We start from the raw sequence: 18476 nt of genomic DNA, 5'->3' as shown, positions 1-18476 counted from the left end.
AGGAGCGGGCCGGGGGGCGGCGGCCAGCAAGGGGTTACGAGCAAGGCTGGGGCCGGGTAGGACGAGCGAAGGGCCGGGGGTCCGCGGGGCTGGCAGGGGAGCGGGGCAGCCCAGGAGCCGGGCCCAGCCCCGCGCTCCCTGCGGCGGCCCCACCGGTCGGGGCCGCCGCCAGGCTTAGTCAGAGGAATGTGGGTGGGACTGCCTCCGCCCGGCGCCTTAAAAGCCCGCTCGGGCCGGCACAGCCTCCCGTCCCGGCGGAGCGTCGCTGCCGTACCCCACCCGCGAAGCCCGGGCTCGCTGGGAGCCCCCGCCGGCCGGGCAGGATGGTGGTGTGCGGCCTCGCCTGCTGGAGGTGCAGGTGGCTCCTGCCCCTGCTGCTGGGCCTGGCCATCATCATGGGCATCATCGCCCTGGCCGGCCGGGGCTGGCTGGAGTCCGAGTCGGCGCCCTACGTGCAGCAAGCGTCGCTGTGGGAGAGCTGCACGCGGGGCGAGGAGGACCTCAACTGGAGCTGCGAGTCCCTCATGGACTACGGTGAGTGGGGGGCACCCACGCGGAGCGGCCGGCGCCGGGGGGGGTTCTCCCCGCCGCTGCTGTGCGCAGCTGGGATAGAGCCTCCCGTGCGGAACCGGTACTGATGCCGCTTCAGGGCTTAAACCGGCAGAGACGTACAGGTCTGGATGCTCCAGGGCAGTGTTTTCCATTGGCACAACGCTGAGGAGCCGGGTGTTAGCAGCCGGGGTAGGAGAGCCAACTGGCCCCAAGTCCCGCTTTGGGTTTGCCGCCTGGCACCCCCAGCAGCCCCGCCTGGCACCGCCGGCGCTCCGCCACCGCCGACCGGACGGGGCCGTGCAGGGTGGCTGGGCAGAGCCGCACCTGGGCAGCAGCGAAGGGTCGTTCCCCCGGCCCTCCGGGGGGAGAGGGCACCTGGATTTAACCCTGCCTGGCTAAGGGAGTGCTGCTGTTCAGATGCCTCCTGACCCGCAGCTTGAAATGGCCCGGTGTGGGTTTGCAGGCAGAAAAAAAAAATGCTGTTTCCTCTGTATCCCTCTATTGCACTGGGGCCTAAATCGGGGATAATTGTGCCTCTGTTTTAACTTGCTGAGCTGCTTCTGTATCTGGCATCACCAGTGTAGTAGTCTTACTGCACGCTCCCAGTTTCTGTTTTTTTGGGGGGGAGACTTTTTGTTTTTTGCTAGAACACATGGGTCTGATTATATCTGCTTTTCCCTCACAAAATATTTCTGGACAAATAAGTAGACCCGCCTTAAGATCCTGGATGAGGGTGCTTTGGGGACTGGGAAGCTGGAAGGGTGTGTTTCAGCTGGGAGAGCTGGCACTGCTTCCCCTTGCGGATCCATTGCTGCCTGAGCATGGCGGACTAACGTCCAGAAGCTTTTCATTGCAACACATGCATAGGCTAAATCCTGAATGTTTTGCAAGAGCAGTGGCTTCATTTCTCAGCCAGGTGATGACTGCAGCTTTTACTGTAGGTGGAAGAAATATGGCTAGTGTGACAAAGATACGCCCACCCCTGATTAGACAGAGAAGAAAAGCTAGTGCAGAACTGCTGAAATTTGCATTGTGCAGGGAAGAAATGCTAATACAGTAGAGCTGCTGAAACTTGCCTTCCTCTGTAGTGACACCATGGCTCATGTCCCCAAGTACTGATGGGTGTGTACTTCGCATCAGTCTGGAGCCTTGTGGGGCAAAAGCAACTTTGCAGTTTTTTCTAGTTAACAAGCTCTCAGAGAAGACGTATTGTCTTCAACTTTGCTTATTTCATCAAAACTTATTTAAATCCTTGGCTTATTTGTACCAACCTGACTTTTCCTCTTTTCTAATTTTCATGACATCAATGCCACTGTCTACTGAAATATTATTTACATCTAGAGACAGGATATAATGTATGAGTTCAGGTTTGATTTGTTTCCTTTTTTCTATGCTAATGCAATTAGGCTCAAAATAGGTGAGGGCATTTACAAAGGAAAAAATGCCTAGTAGGCATTTACAACAGTGCTGCAGGAAAAGAAAAGTTAATTAATTGAGATGCATAACTTGTGTTTTGCATACAATAACTACTATGCACTAACCATCCGGCACCCCTCCTGGTGAAACAAAAACTCCAGAGTGGATCCCCATTAACAGAAAGCTCCATTAAACAGTTTCTTAATTGAGCTGTGGCATGTGTACTAAGAGAAGGAAGAGAAAAAGCATCTGAGTCACTTACTTTAAACGGGGAAAAAGGGCCAGGAACAGACAAACAAATTTGCAAATAGGAGTGTCTCCTAAACTGCATTGCTTCTTAATGCACATTTGCAAATGCCACATGAGAGGGAAGAAGTGGAAAGGGAAAAAGAAGAGCAGGGTATCATTTGGTGGGGAGGCGGTGAAGGGATTTTTAGAGCTCTGTGCTGGTTTGTGTCTGGGAAGTACCTGGCTGGCAGCGTCTGTCTATTATCAAAATGTTGCAACACACAGCTGCCGCACTGCACTGTGAAATGACTCCATGACTTGAGTCTAGATCATTGCAGTATGAAACTGTTGACTGTGTGTTTAAAATATATCAGTAAGTCATCAGATATGACAAGGATTGTTTGCAATGTGGTTAACTGGAGAGGGTGGCCGTCTTTATAGTGATGAGGCTGTAAGTTCAGGAGCAGTATTTGTGGGTGGCTGTGTCCTCCAGGTTCTGAACGGCTGCTCCCAGCGACTTTGCTTTGAATTACCACTGTAAAAGATGGGCGTGTATGTGTGCAGTAAAGGTGATCCCATGGAGGTTAACTCTTTCTTGTATTTCTCACAGCCAGTTGGTACTCATTAAGTACACAACAGCCAACCTAGAAAAAGAGAAGCATTCATCTGGATCTTTAGTATGTGCCAAAAAAAAAAAAAAAGCCAATGAAGAAAAAGGTGGAACCTGGAAGCAGGAGCCCAGCTCATGTTTCATTGTGACTGTGCCACTGTACCTGTGTCCCTAGAGGCACGGACTTTGATACCACAGGCTATTTATTGGTGAAGCTGAGTGCATGTGTTGACTTCACTGAGGGGCCAGGAATGTTACATGTATGCTTTTCAGTATGCCTCTTTTCAGGCATGCTGCTGTCTGGTTTACAGTGCAGGATGTATTTGAGAAAATACTAACTTGGCTTATAGTGTCCGCTGAGCGCAGGCACTCGATGAAAAATGCTAATGGAAGAGGTGTGGTACTTCTGTCTAGTAGTGTCCCTGTCTACACCCAGAAAACATTGACTGCAACTCCCCAGTAAAAGATCCCAGTAGGCAGGTGAGGCTGGCATCCCTGCCGGTGGGCTTTGCTGGCCCCTGGGCAGGTGCACTTCCACTGCTAGTAACCCAAAGATGTTAAATGTTGGAAACTTGTAGGATTGTGCTTCTCCTGAGCTCCTGGCAGAGACAAGTGGCTGAAGCAAAGTTCATACTAGTGGGCTTGTATTTAACAGTTTGGTAGTATAGCAGTTGCTTTTCCTGCACTTCTAAACCCAAAGCAGAGCTGTGATCCCCGGTATTAATTCCCAACCAGCCTTCCCAGAAAACCTTTGATTCTGGGCTGTCCTGGGCTCATGGTGGGTATGCATGTACCTTCCCTTCACCAGTCATGCTACATGGAAGTTTGCACATTATGTGAGCAAGAAAATATTACTGATACTGCTCTCGCTTGCAATGAAATTCTTTTTTGTCAACAAAACCAGATATTTTGGGCCGTTCTGTGTAGTGGGCTCTCAAGGCTGAAAAAGAATTGCTACTGCCATTTATATAAAGAAAAATATTGTACTACTGTGTAAAATCATGCCTCATGTATGCATATCACAGTAAAAATGTCCACCCTAAGATTACAGTTATTCACAAGCCAACAAACTGGCTTCTGCTTTTGTGAGTGAACCAAGATGAGAAAGGCTTGTTACTTAAATCCTGTAGCAGCTCACCTTCCTGCTAGACTGTTTCCTCAGTTGTCTTATTTCTAAAGGAAAATTTAGATTTAAATATCCTTACCCTGTAGAGCCTCCATATCCTCCCAGGTGAGACTGAGGCATGGCCAAATAAAATCAGGAAATACTCCTAACACTAAGGCTCTGTTTCTTTCTTTTCTTAAATTTCGTCATGTTACTGATGCTCATCATTAAATAATCCAAACTCCTCCTAGTTATTTGCATGATAACATTTGCAGCTTAGTTTCTTTCCCTAGTCATCATTAATCAAGCTATGTAATAAAACTCTTAATCCTTCCTAATAATTACAGACCTTCAGCCTCTGAACAGTTGGGGTTTTAAAATGTTCTTTCAACACCACCTAATTGATAAATACTTTTCTGTTGATTAGATGCAAAGAACTTGACTCTGAAGCAAAGCTGACCTGGGGAATGCTGATACCTCCAACTGTTCTGCTTTTCTGCTCCCCCGTTGTTCTGCTCTCCTACTTATGCAGCCCCAAATTATCATAGCATTATTGCTTGATTTCATAAACGGACAGCATATCTATGCCTATTTTAGAGTAAGAGACACTCCCTCTGCCAGATGAAGGGATCAGCAAATTTTCTGGGTTTATGGAAAGTTTAAATTCTAAATGGGGCAGATTTGTCTCTCTTGAGTGTGAGCAGGTCTCTCCAGCTCTTACGGACCTCTCCCCTCCTGGCAGCTGGGAGCTGCAGGTGAAGGGTCTTGCAGATTGAGACAGGAGATCTGGGTGCCTGTGAGTGGCTCAGTCAGCTCTCAGGAGCCTCTGGGTGGAAAAGGAGCTGGGAAATCCTGACTTGATAGGCGTGGGAATGAGGGGGATCCTGCATGGAGAAACAGCAGTTTCAGTCAGAGCCCTGCAGCACCCTTTTGCTGCAAAGCAATGGTTTGTGTGGGAAAGGAGCGTGCCAGGGCTGCACCCTGTGCTTGGTAAGGGTGCAGCTTCCCACCCCGACCTCTGCAGTCAGTCACTTAAACAATTAAGTGGAAGTCTTTTGATGACATTTCTCTTGCGTTGTGTGTGCGTATATATGTATATATACACACACACACAGAGCAAAGTCCAGAGCTTTTTGCTGTTCTTCTATGACTTGCGCTGGTGCTCATGTGGCAGGCTGGCTGTTTGATGGGCTGAACTAGACTCCAGCCATTGTAGACCCATCCAGCTCCATGGCCAGCACCAGAAACTCAGTCTTACCAGATCTTGTCAGTGTCAACCTGCTGGTAACTGCTGCTGGAGAAGATAATCCAGTTGGAGAAGGAGAGAAAGGTATGGCATCACCAGCACTCAGCTCTGTCATGCATGAGAACAAAACCCACTGAATTTCATAATGGTGATGCCTACTACTGCCTATTTCTGAAGACCTGAAACAAAGCTGGGCTTGTGTTGTGGCTTAACCCCAGCTGGTAATCTAGTGCCATGCAGCCAGTCACTCATTCCCCCTGCCCTCACCCAGAGGGATAGGGAGGGGAATCAGAAAGGAATGTAACACTTGAGGGTTAAGGACAATTTAATATTGAAAGAACAACAATAATAATAATAGCAGTTATAATTAAAAAGTAGGGGGGAGGGGGAGGAAGGAAGTCTAAAGGGAAGGGGGGAAAAAACAAGTGATGCACAACGTGACTGCCTTGCCACCTGCTTACTGATGCCCAGCCAGTGTCTGAGCAAGGATTGGCAGGCCCTGGCCAACCCCCCCCCACCCACCCACCCCCCAGTTTGCATACAGAGCATGATGTCCCATGGTATGGAATATCCCTTTGGCCAGCTGTCCTGGCTGTGTCCCCTCACAATTCCTTGTGCCCCTCCAGCCCTCTCACTGGCAGGGCCTGAGAAGCTGAAAACTCTTTGACTTAGTATAAACAGTACCTAGTGACAACTAAAACCATCAGTGTGCTATCAACATACTTCTCACACCAAATCCAAAATACAGTGCTACACCAGCTACTAAGGAAAATTAACTATCCCAGCTGAAACCAGGACAGCTTGGTATCGATTGTCCTGACAAGACATCTCCTACAACTGTGTGTGGTGTTGTTTCTGTACTGCCAGAGATGAGAAAATAAATCCCTTTATATTGGTTATCCCTAAATAAATTCTATTGTGGAGATAATATCCAGTACTTGTGTTAGGTATGTTAGAGAATATTTTGTCTGAAAAAGTTTTTATCAGACCACTGATACAGCTTGTGTCCTCCCTCCCTCCTTAAACCTGCAGCCCTTTCATAGCGAAGGGGTATGAAACATGCAGGACTGACTGAAGGAGAAGTAATTTGAAGAGTTTTTGCTGTCTTGAGTAGCTCCAAGAAGGGAGGGGGTAAAGAAAACCCTTTCCCTTACCCTTTCTATGCCAACATGACTGTCTTCAGGTGGTAGTTGGGGCCAAGATCTGGCTGACGGATGGCTGCTGTGTTTTACTCTTCCTGTTGGAACAGAGGGGAAAGAAACCAATTCAGACTTGATGAAAATAACTGTAAAACAATGCTTTGCTTTCCGAGAGTAAATTGATGTATGTAGTAGAGGTGTCTGAGATAACTTGAGTCAGAGAATGCAGTAAAACTACTAGCTATCCCTCATTTATGCAGCTAGTAGAGTACATGAGTTAAGGTGGAGGACTTTAACTCTTTAGAAAAATGTTCTCTGTCTCAACATCTTTCCTCTGCGCTTTCGCACAGGAAAGAGCGGAGGCTATGTTGAAAGCAGGGTGTCTCCAGAGTCACTTTAGCTGCGTTGAAACAGGCAGCTCTGATGAAAGATACTTGGTTTTTTAATATTTTGACCTAGATATCGCTGCTGTCTTTATTCCTACATTAGAGGGAGCTCAGGATCTGGCCCTACCTCTGTCTAAATGTATGGAAGTAGAAATCAATGTTATGCAGATGTGGGAATTGAGCTGTGATGACAGCTGACTGGAAAACAAAGCACCAGCCCTATGGTTTAGCCCTGTGGGCAGTTATCCTGCCTCCAGGGCAGGAACAACTTTGCTTGTTGCTGTTTGCATTGGGCTCAACTGAACTCCTGCTTGGTTTCTAAAGAGGACAGGGTCTGGCTATAATGAGGGCCTTCTCACAAACCTGTGTTACTGCAAAAGGGGAATTGCTGGAATTTTTCTGGGATGTTTTCTTACCTTTGCTGCCCTGGCCTGTGGTGGATGAGTTCTGGGCACTGGTGCTGCTCTGCTGGGATAAGGCAACTTGCTTTGTGCCTGAGCTTCTTCAGCCTGCAGTTGCTTGATCCTAAGAATCTGCACTACCCTTTTCCAGCAAATGTCAAAGTAATGATTCAAAGAGGAATTTCCACTTTACCTCAGATTCTGCTATTTCTCTTCCACCTGCTGCATTTTAGCTGGTTCTATTTTTTTTTCAGCTGTGAGTAGATAATTATCGTCAAGAGCTTTCTCTTTGTCATCTCTCACTTCAGCTATTCCAATCTATTTCTTTTTAGTAATGCTAACTTTGCTCCACATGCATTATTCTTGTCATAAACAAACAGGCAAGAAGCTGTATGCTGACAGCACTGTTATTTCCCAGCAGTTATCTCCTGTGAGGTACCCTCTTGTTGGCTTTCATACTCCCCTGTGCATGGAAGTAGCTTTGTAAACTTTCACGTCAAACAGGAAAGGTGACAAAAAAGTACATTCTCAGCAGTTGTGTGCCCTATCTGCTCAGCTGTCTGCGGGTCCTGACAGATAGGGAGTTTGGAGGTATTACTTCTACTACCATGCTGCGCTATATCCCTCCTTTCCAGCAGAACAGGTTAGCAGGCAGGGAGTTCTGTGCTGCTCCACTAGTGATGCTGCCTCTTTGCTCTGCAGCTGTGCACTTTGGAGGCATCCAGTATTGCTTTGACATAGAGCACACTTCTTACAGTAAAGGGTTTCAACAAAAAAAAGATTAAAGGAAACCAAAGACCTGCAATGACCTACGGTTCAACGCACCGCTGTGTGTAACATCTTTCTTGTTTTCTCATAAAGGATGGGGGAGAGCAGCAGCTGCCACCTATCTTGTTGGCTTTGTGATCCTTGTCATCTGTTTCGCCCTCGCAGTCATCGCATTCTCAATTGAGATACTCCGTTTCAACTTTGTGCGAGGAATCGGAGGCTTGCTCTTTGTTGTTGGTAAGGCTGGGCATAAAGACAAGGTATTTTAGATGTAAAACAAGCATCAGCAGAAAAACATGCTAGATGGAGCCTCCCTACCGAATAACTGTCTTTGTCTGGTTTGTGACTCATTTTCATGGGGAACAAGAGAAGACTGATTTATGCTCTGAGAGGATGATGGTTGTGGGAGCTCCAGTAGCCGCTGTCCGTTAGCACTTCCCTGAAAGTGGTGTACAGGGGCAGCCAACACCTTTGACCCTGCATGTCACATGCTATGACTGGGGGACCAAGAGCCCCGGGTGCTTCCCACCTTGCAGTGGGAAGGAGTGGTGGGGCTGTGGTACGGGTGGGAGGTCACTGGCTCTGCAGGGATCACAGTGCCTGGCTGTAGGACAGCCACCGCACGCAGGTATGTGCCTTAGCAACCTGGCAATGTCAGCCGTAGCTGCTGCAGTTGGATAGACGTGGGGATCTGCCTTGGCCAGAAATCGTATACCTCCGTGAGAATGCACATTTGATTGTAGGACTGAAACTAATCCTTACACATCTTAAAAGGATATGCAGTTATCTCTGGGTACCTTTTTTGTAGTGGGAAATGCAATACATTCATTGCCATTTACTCCTGCTTTTCTTTCTTTCTCTCTAGCTGCGTTCCAGATCATAGGCTTGGTCATCTACCCAGTGAAATTCACAGAAGAAATTCCACTGACAGGAGATAATATGTTCAGCTGGGCCTATGGCTTTGGTTGGGCCAGCACTGTTGTTGCAATAGGTTGTGCTTTCTTCTTCTGCTGTCTCCCCAACTGGGAAGATGAAGTCCTGGGAAACATCAAGCCTACCTATTACTACTCTTCCCCAGAGAGAGCACCATACTTAAATTGAAAGATTAAATCCAAGTACAATCCACTGTCAAAGCAACAGAGGAGCACCTCTGATGTAAATTTGGTGCAATTGTAAGACACTGAAAAACCACCTTTTTCTCCAGATCATTCCTTATTAGCCCTGGCAATAAATTAGCAAAAATACTGGTATCTTTAAGCAACTAGCTTTTACCTAAAGTATTATTTACATATGCTCATGTCGATATCTATTTGGGTGGTTTACTTCTACTTCTCCTCCCAGTTTGAGTCATCCTTATTTTATTCAAACATTTGCATATGAATATAGTGTTTCAAGGGCAGAAAGGAAGAGATTTTAAACAACCCATTAGAGGAACCTGTAAGTTATTTTGTTTTCACCTCTGACAAAATTGTTTTAAATGGAACTAGAAAAAAACCCAACCTTCCAAAGAGTGCCTTTTCTTCCACCAGAGTTAGTCCAAAGGAAGGAACCTCCCTGAGACTATTGTAGTCACCTGCTGCCTGAGTCTCTTCTGATTCCTGTTACTGGACTATTGTTGACTATTAGCTATTTGAATTAAGTGAGAAGTAAAAATAAAATTTATTTTCCATCAGTTGGTGATGTTGGATGAAGATCTCCTCTGAAACATGGAGCTGGTGTGTGTAACAGTGGCTAATGTAACGCTTACTGGTGTTTTTGTGGCCACTGCAGGACTTGTGATGGAGCCACATATAATTTAATATACATTGTCACAGAGAGAATCAATAAGCTTTCAGATGTTAAACTACATATATTTTTATATGGTATTTGAGGGATGCTGATTTAGAAAATGTCTTTGCGTAGAAGCATACACTGTTCTTTGTCTGTCTTAACTTCACTGTTTTATCAGCTGTGCTTTGGAGGAAAATCTTAGCAGGTGTTGAAAACCTCCAAAAGTTTATAAAGCACATTCTAGGTACTCCAGAGTTTAGTAAACTCAGGGATGCTTTGTGAGTCACTAGGGATAACAGGTCAAAATAGAAAAGCAGTTCTGTGAGCAATCTACATATGCAAACTTCATAGAGACACCCATCTCAGAGTAATCTGGCTGGATCCTGGCTTGTGTTTCTGGAGCCAGTAATTCCAATCAAGTATTCCAGCGAGGCAGAGCCATGTCTGTGTTGGTCATGGACCTGCAGCAGCTTACAGCAGGTTTAATTATGGTCTGTATTCTTTGTCAAAGCTTTCCTCAGCTGGGAAAGAAGGAAGAGGCTCATTTGTGGAGCTTGCCTTCCAGCTATAGCTTGTAGCTGAGACAAATTTCTGAGGGGGGTACAGGTAGGGTGGAAAGCAAATGCTGCATGTCACTCTGCGTAATGAGCAGCTAGGGACTTACTTCTTACTATCATGAACGCAGTACTTAGGGGAAGTGTATGAGTGTATGTATTCATGCACATGTACAAGATAGAACTTAAAAAGCATTAACCAGCATACTGTAAAACTGAAGTAATTTAGAACTAAGCTTTTTCAATGCCCAATATTTCTTGTATTATATATTGTATAGCTATCTGTTTTGTAACACCTTTATAATTTAGTAATTATATATATTGCATGTGATCCGGTTTTGAAAAGGCCAGGTGACCACTGAAGGTCTTTTCCAGGCCATTTTCAACTTCACAAAATCTGCAGACTTCAGAACTGTGTTACAAGCTCAGTCACAGCATATACAATCAACTGTATTTATGATTCATGCTGAAGAAGAGAATCCTGTGGCAAATGTGTCTTTTTTTCTTTTTTTTTTTTTTTTTCCTTTTCTGTACAGTATGGGCTGGTGGGGACTACTGTGTAGACTTACTTGTATCATGAGCAATAATAGTACCTATTTTCTAGTGATTTCAAAACGCAGCAGAGAATCCCAAGCCCAGAAAATCCTTGCACAGCTAAAGCTGAGAAGGAGAAAAGATGTAAGAAAATGGACACCCTTCCTAATGAGAGGGAGGATGGTATGGCAATAGGGTTTAGCAGAACTTAAGTCTTTTGTATGTGTTTTTTAATAAACATTGTCATAACTTGTCAAAAAAGCACAAATGAAAAATAAACTTGGCTCTGAATGTACTGGGAGGGGTAGAAGCATAACCAGAATGTTACACAATTAAGATGTTTGGGAGAAAGCTATTGCAAATAGTCATTAATTACTCTCAAGTGATACTAATGTATGTGGCACTCCTTTCAAATGTGGTGGTTTAATTAAAACTGTTTTAACTGATGGTTGTAGAAACTTGGTGTTTGTGGTTCATGGATTTGTTTCATAAACTCAAGCAAACAGCCATTCTTTCCTTCTCTTAACGTGGTGTTGGGTTAATAAATTGAAGTTGAAGACCTTATGTCCAGGAGGCAACAACTTCATTTTCCAGTCAAATTAGCTTGAGTATACACTGCAAGACACGTCTGTGCACTTTCGTCAGAAGTGCCAGGCATAGAAAGATCTATGCTAAGCCAAAACCTCTTAAATGCTTCACAGCTTGAGGGGGAACTCAAAACATTTTAAGTATGTAACAGAATACAGGAGGTCTCAGACATGGGAAGCCTGTTCTTTTTTTGATCAAAACTATGCCAAGTACCTTTCCTATACTGATCAAGAACTTTAAATAGCGAGGAAAAGTTGGAGTACTTGCCTGATATTTTCAGTGGGAGACTGTACTTCTCCTACAATTAGAAACCTTGCAATTTCTAACCTCAGATTACGCATGGCTTCCATATAGCCTGGTGCTAGTGGCATTCTGTATGCTGAACAACTCTCTCCCTCTGTGTTTTGACAGAGAGCAGATCTCCTGTCAGCCACCACTGTCTTAAACCAGCCTGCAGCTTCTGATTTCTGGAAAGACCGGTTCACCATTCTGCTCATTTTTTCAGCTGTCTCTTCTTTCTATGTCTTAGTTTTCAAACATACTCACCACCCTGGATTCTGGCAGCTTGCATGGGTTTGTTTTGCATTTGGGTTCCTCCCCCACTTTAATTACTCTTAATTTTAGATATACAATTAGGGAAAATAGTTTTGTTCCTTTAAAATTTTCCTAAATGCTTTGAAGATAATTGGAGGGTTTGTATAATGCCCAGTTTTTTGACATGAAGAACACTTGTACTCTTGTTTACCTACCAGCGTGTATTCAGCTGCAGTCTAAATCTGTGCTCACTGAAATCCCCTGAACAGCTCCAGCAACCTTCAGGCTGCAGGGTAGCTTCTTCGAACCCAACCCTGGAGAAGAAAGAACAGTTCAGGAGAACCCAAGCACACTTCCTTCTCGTCTCAGGGGGAGTTCTGAGCAACCTAAAACATGTGTGACTGGGTGCTAGGGAAGGTTAATGGACTTGGATAGGATGATTAATGTGTAAATCTCATAGATACGGGGAACAGCTGCCACACCCCACTGGAAATTCATATTTTTCATTGGATGGAACAAGTGACTGATTTTTTAGACAATTGCTTGGCAAGGTAGAATTCTTCAGAAGTATTCACCTGACCTTTACATCCTGCATCTAAGGACTTTTGGATGTAGAATACATACATAAAACAAGATGGTGTGTGTAGTAACAAATCATTTGAGGTAATTTTTGGGAGGAGAGGGTTGTTATGGTGATAAATACTATAGAAACAAAAACACCTACATGCTAAAAGGGAGGGTTGCACACACAACAAAAGGAGTTGCTGAAATCACTGAGCGCTTGTGAATTAATGATGAACCAAGAACATATATCAATGGAAACGAAAATGCTTTAGGAGATGTACAACAGCCCAAGAGAGCTGAGGTACTGGTCCCTCAGTGCAGAGCAGTGGAGGCAGTGGAGGTTACTAGCGATAGGGAAGAGCACCGTGAAAAAAATGGGCTTCAGTGCCAGTAGGTGAAGCTACACGGAATTTAAAATGAACTTGGGAGATGATTCTTACAATCAGAATAAAGTATAATCGAATCTGGAGGGTATGTTTGCAAAAATAGGGATGCTGAGTTTCTGAATATGATTCCTCTAACGGATGTCTGTACAGGAGCAGTGAAATCCGTGTGCAATGAATTCACAGCACCTGGGATATGTCAGTGTTACTACAGGGGTGCAGCTTTATGTGTGTAGATCCCATTGACCAAGAATGTGTTAATTTTGGTGTGCATGTTCAGCTTATTTAGAAGACAGGTTCGATGTGTCCCTGGCACAGGTCTGCGCTGGCACAGTGAGCAGCCTTTAGTCTGGAATTTCCTGGTGTCCAAAGGTGTGGGCCAACATGCTCCAGCTATGGAGCTCGATACCTGAAATTCTAGGTAAAAAGCCAATGCTCTCAAATTTTGCCTCTACAAAATTATATTTAAATTACTTGGGAATTGTCAGAATAATCCAAAGGGTTTTTTTTATTATGATTTTTGAATACCTAGATTTAATAAGAGTGAATTTATAATAAAACTGTAATGGAAAACATGCAGGCATACTGAGACCTTTATCATATAAATATTCTAAGTACAAACAATGTGAATAAATAATAATGTATGATAAGCAACATGCATTGTATAATATAATTAATAAATATAAACATTTCCATGAATTATATTCTTCATGGGTTCATCTTTGCAGGATTGGGTAATATTTACTAGAAGGATTGGTATGACTGCTGCTTTTTACTTATCTATGGGAATGTGGACAACACATACTATTTTGCACAGAGATATTTGTGAATACGGAATATTTTATAAGTATTAAAAATTGCTAAGTGTCAAGGGGGCGCATCGGAATTCAGTGTTAGTCTGAAAGGGCCCAGAGAGGTTTGGAGTGAGCACTCACATGAGACTGAGGCTAAAAGCCATCTGACTCTTGTCCTCCAGTGTGCTGCCCAGGGAAGTGATCATGGACTAAAGTACTTTAGGTGACTGTCATGATCTTGAATACGCATTGAGGCATGTAATTGGGGCAGGAGCTGACTTTACAATCCCTTTTCAGTAAGCAGCCTATTTTAAAGTTGTCTTTGTGTTAGCAACCTCATAGAACAAAAAATCAGCAGCATTTAGATGAATTGTGATACTTGAAAATTGATTTCTGTTCTGATTCGCAACAGAAAGACAAAAAAAAACTTGCAAAAGCTATAGAAAATCGTAAGTGGTGTTTTGTATCAAGACAACAGAAAAAGTTGAAAATGTAGGTAGGAGACCACCATTTCCATTTCAGCCCGCTTACCAAACCGGCTCCATATCAAACATTTAAAACTGAAGAGGTCATTTGCAGATAACATTTTGGTTTCAGTGAAACCCTGCTTTTGGCTGGAGAATCTCATAGTGAAAATTCATGGCCAAAGCTCTTGAAGATATACTTGGTATGCATGTCTTATCTGTAAATCTCGAAGTGCTTAAAGAAGTAGCTGGTGCTGTTCCCAACTGACCCATAAGGCACAGTAAATGAAAACCGTTTCTTTGACAGAGAAATGTGAGTAGCAAAGGTGTGGCATCTGGAAATTACCAACGTTAAGGCTGATTTTATTCCTCTCCCAAGGCAGCTGAGCTGTATATTTTACAAGGAGTTACTGTTATTGATCCACTACGATAGAACATCTATTTAGTTAACCTAGCTAGCTGTGCCACAGAGAAGCTGTGGGGCTCAAAGCAAATAGATTAAGTAAAATTATCCCATATGCAGAACAGGGCTGTGCCGTACCACTCCAGCTGGTTACACACAATTTCATAAAACCCCTGTAGGCAACTTGCTATGATTCTATGCTTCATGTGTGCCAACCAGAGAGCTTGTGCTCCTGACAGCCACCTGAGGAAGATACAAACCCACCCACCCACCCCATGGTTACAAATGTCCAGAAGCCATCTCAGGTGGTAACTGTGCAGTGGGTTTACAGGTCACCCTTGATATCAGCTGTTAGCCTGTGGGGTCAGCTGAACTTATGAAACTTCTACTGAGCATCTGCAAGAAATAACTGAGGATTAAACCTTGTTCCAGTATAGAGTCTGCCCTGAAAAAAAGCATTAGCAAAAACTAGCTGAAAATGAAGCCCACACTCAGGCGCATGGAAAATTTTGTGTTTTCCTAATTCTGTGTTTTCCTAATTTGTGTTTTCCTAATGCAGGCTTGAATTGCTCACATAAATAACAGTCCTGGATTCAGCTTCATGTTTTCGACTCAGCTGTTAAAACTTGCCCTTGTGATAATCTTCTGGTTTTTCACATGTAGCCTCACTAAAGGAAGAAAGTGCCTTTGAAGCCTGAGCGCTTGCCTCACAGAGGCAGGGCTGCTTTACTGGCAAGAGTCAGGGAGTGCTGCACATGGGGCGGGCTTTGGAGGTCCGACAACAAGCCAGTCCTGGACAGTACTTGCTAAAGGTCTTAACAAAACCCTTTGTTAAGGAAATTTTCCTCCAAGCTCAGCAGCCACTGAACAGAGGAGGTCTCAGACCTCTGCAGAGCTTCTCTGCACTGCATCAGACAGCTAGAGGAGGGCTTTCCCAGGCACATGGCAGCAGGACCAAGCACTGGCCACTTCCAGGTCACCACAAGCATCATGGACAAGCCTCAGTGTCCAGCCACCGTGGCAAGGTCCCTCAGAAAGGCCCAGTGTGTGGGAAACTACAAGATCGCAACTGGGTTCATTTTTTTAGGAGGGTGTCCTTATTTTACAATGAAGTGAAGTCAGGTATTGCTCAAAATGCATCCAGTATCCTTCTAATTAATATAAGGGAATCGCAGCTTGGACTACCCTGTGAACACTTTTGGTGTCTAAAGGTATTTTTCTACACGTGCTTACTATGGATGAAATATTAGTCACACTGAGAACACTATTGCCTTAGTGCCCAGATGATGCAGGGTACCAGGAGTGACCACAAGGTACAATTTAGCCTGAGTAGGATTTGGCTGACTGAGTTGCATCACTGTATAGGCTGTGGTTATAACAATAATTGCAGTGCAATATTCCACTTGTAAGGCAAGGTGCAGCCCTCTCCAAAGGGAAATGGCAAATTGGCATTACCAGAAAAAAAGGATCTATGGTTGTAAATGGATTAATAATGATAATAGTAATAGTAATAAGTTTTATGCTCGTGCAGAAAAGGTTTCTCAGTTGCTTAGCTTGAGTTGTTAGATGTAAGATAGCAAACAAGAGGACTGACCATAAAATAATCAGCAGAGCTTTTAAACACCAGACTCTGGGGACTTCTTGTTTATAAGCGGTATGAACATCAGAGAATGAAAGTGTGCTTGCTGCAAAAGTCATAAACATGCACCACAGCTGATCAGCCCATGTCAATCCAGTCATTTATGTAGCTCAGCTGACCACATCAGCTGACCAAAGGTGGATGAAAATGTGCTGCCAATCATTTGTTAGCTTCTACTTCCACTAAGAAAACCATTTGTGTCTTGGCTGAAAAGGCCATATTTTTAATTTTAGCTCTAATGCCGTAGAATTGTTCGCTTTATCAATATCCCATTGATTATTTGATTGCTTCAAGTAGCAATGAAGTTTTGTTAGGAGTATTTCAGATGCAGAAAATGTACTACAGTCTAACAATTTTGACATTATTAATTTATCTTCAACAGTTGATGCTGGCATTAACCAGAAGGGACTATGCACAGATAATGGAAAAGGACAATATGCATTTGCTTTCACATCAACACCCAGCTTGTACACTGCAAAAACCAAAGCACACGGAGGTTAAGCCATGACTTCAAATCACAGACTCCTTAACTAAAGTTTCTGATCATTTCCCCCTGTTTCCAACAGGAGCATTAGAATTGCATTTTGTTGCTTTTGAATGCATCTTCCACTCTACTGGTCCAGATGTCACAAATTACCCTTGTACTGAACGTGAAGATTGCTTGTAGTTCTAAGTCACTTGAGGATGACCAAGATGGGCAAGACACAGAAACACCCACGGTGACTGAACACTACTCATCTTTCTTTCACAGCATGATAACATGTTCTGTGGTATCGTCTCACAAGTGTAACATTTGTGACAACATGCATTGGTCCACAGGTGAGTTATAAGAAAAACTGATGACAAATCCTTCAGTCATAAATGCCTACCAGAAACATGGCTCAGCGTTCAAAAAGCAGGGAAGAGGATTTTAGTCCTCAACAGGCATTGGCTCTGAAATACCTGACAGTGCCTGACTTCATACTGGATTTCAGCTACAAAACTGCTCTAACTTGATTTTTCTCTGAGAAAAGACAAAAAGGCTGAATTTTTTAAAAACTGTAACTTTGTAAAGGATTTAAACTTGGCAAGAGACTGAGTACAGACAGCTGAGTGAGGGCTCAGCTACAGTCTACAGCCACATGCATGAGTGTTTCTGAAGCCATCTTTCAAAAAACATTTAATATCCAAATCTGTGTTCTGTCAATCTTTTGGAGTTTGTTGTGCAGATTTCTACTTCAGCTGTGGCAACAGAAATAACATGTGTAAACAGACTTGGACAGCTTGCAGGTACCAGCACTTAGTGCAGTACATTGCACTAAGAGTGAGCTTCAAACCATACTTGTTTTAATGTAAATATTTTTTTTAAATCATGCATTAAAAATATATATTGCTGTGTTATAGAACTGGTAAATGACATTTTAAACATTATATTTATGTTAATTTAAACTGAATTTGTGGGTAGCACAAATGTGGAAGATACATAATATTCTAAGAAAATGGTGGTTCCCTAAAGTGTACTTTACAAAAAATACTTGAGAAAGCCCCTTATTTCCAAGCCAAAACAGCAGCTGAGGTGTCTTCATAGTTGGCTTTTGCTTTCAGCAACATTCAGATTCAATGGCCAAATCTGTAAAAATGTCTCCTGTTCTCACGGAGACTTGTTGCACGCCCCTGATGGACCTCTCACACCACAGGGGTATTGGGCTGTGTCCGTACTACAGAGCAGCTGCTGGCAGGATACTTCAGCTAGCCAGAATTGCCCTGGCTAGAGAATGAGAGGCAAAGCAGCCCCACCACTGCTAATTTACCACCATGCTAATAAGCTGTCTCAGGTTAGAGATAAGGCACGGTATCACATTAACCCGTTCGAATTGCTTTCGTGACAGAGCTACTACATCTTCACAGTGCTGCAGCTCATTGCTGTGGATATTCCAGTTTGGGTCTGCGCAAGCTCAACACATCTTCAACCATTCCCCTGTACAGTGTATCAAATCAGTGTAAATTATTAATTTATTTTATTTAGGCCATTTTTTAATTTATAAATATTAATTCAGCAAAATGCTGTGGAGTTTGCAGCTCGGTACAGATGTCACATTTCACCGTGAAAACTGCAATAGAGTAGCAAATCACTGTGAGTAAATGGGTTCAGTTTTTGGATACATCCCCGCCTAACAAATTCCATCAGGGGAGCAAGGGAACTTTGCATCCTCTATGCTTAACCACATTTCACAGAAACCAGCTTTGATCTGCAAAGGGTGCAGCCACTTCTGGATGTAAAAGCATCTGTTCCTTACCAAAATACCAGGTTGTAGCATGTGTTAGTTCAAAAGGAGAGTGCTACGAACATGGTTATATCACTTCTGAGCTGACAGACAGAAAACTCTGCCCTGCACTCATCTGGATGGCCTCCCGGGGC

The 18476-nt window shown here is 43.8% G+C and overlaps 1 protein-coding gene across 1 annotated transcript; it reads left to right on the top strand.

Annotated features, from left to right (window-relative positions):
* Positions 1-208: 208 nt before the first annotated feature.
* LOC119150328 (p53 apoptosis effector related to PMP-22-like) lies at positions 209-11163 on the top strand. The gene is made up of 3 exons (XM_037392776.1): positions 209-534; positions 7945-8088; positions 8717-11163. Exons 1-3 carry the CDS (start codon positions 324-326, stop codon positions 8950-8952), a joined length of 591 nt encoding a protein of 196 aa, XP_037248673.1. The 5' UTR covers positions 209-323; the 3' UTR covers positions 8953-11163.
* The last annotated feature ends 7313 nt before the right edge of the window (positions 11164-18476 follow it).

The sequence above is a fragment of the Falco rusticolus genome, chromosome 6 (assembly GCF_015220075.1).
Source record: "Falco rusticolus isolate bFalRus1 chromosome 6, bFalRus1.pri, whole genome shotgun sequence".
NCBI classification, from domain to species: Eukaryota; Metazoa; Chordata; class Aves; order Falconiformes; family Falconidae; genus Falco; species Falco rusticolus.
The sequence above is the reverse complement of the archived record's forward strand: the minus strand, read 5'-3'. Positions and strand labels throughout refer to the sequence as shown.

Excerpts from the sequence above, each read along its gene's own strand:
- LOC119150328 (XM_037392776.1), top strand. The coding sequence starts at position 324 with ATGGTGGTGTGCGGCCTCGCCTGCTGGAGGTGCAGGTGGCTCCTGCCC. Across the intron at positions 535-7,944 it reads CGAGTCCCTCATGGACTACG|GATGGGGGAGAGCAGCAGCT; the intron begins GTGAGTGGGGGG and ends TTTCTCATAAAG. Across the intron at positions 8,089-8,716 it reads AGGCTTGCTCTTTGTTGTTG|CTGCGTTCCAGATCATAGGC; the intron begins GTAAGGCTGGGC and ends CTTTCTCTCTAG.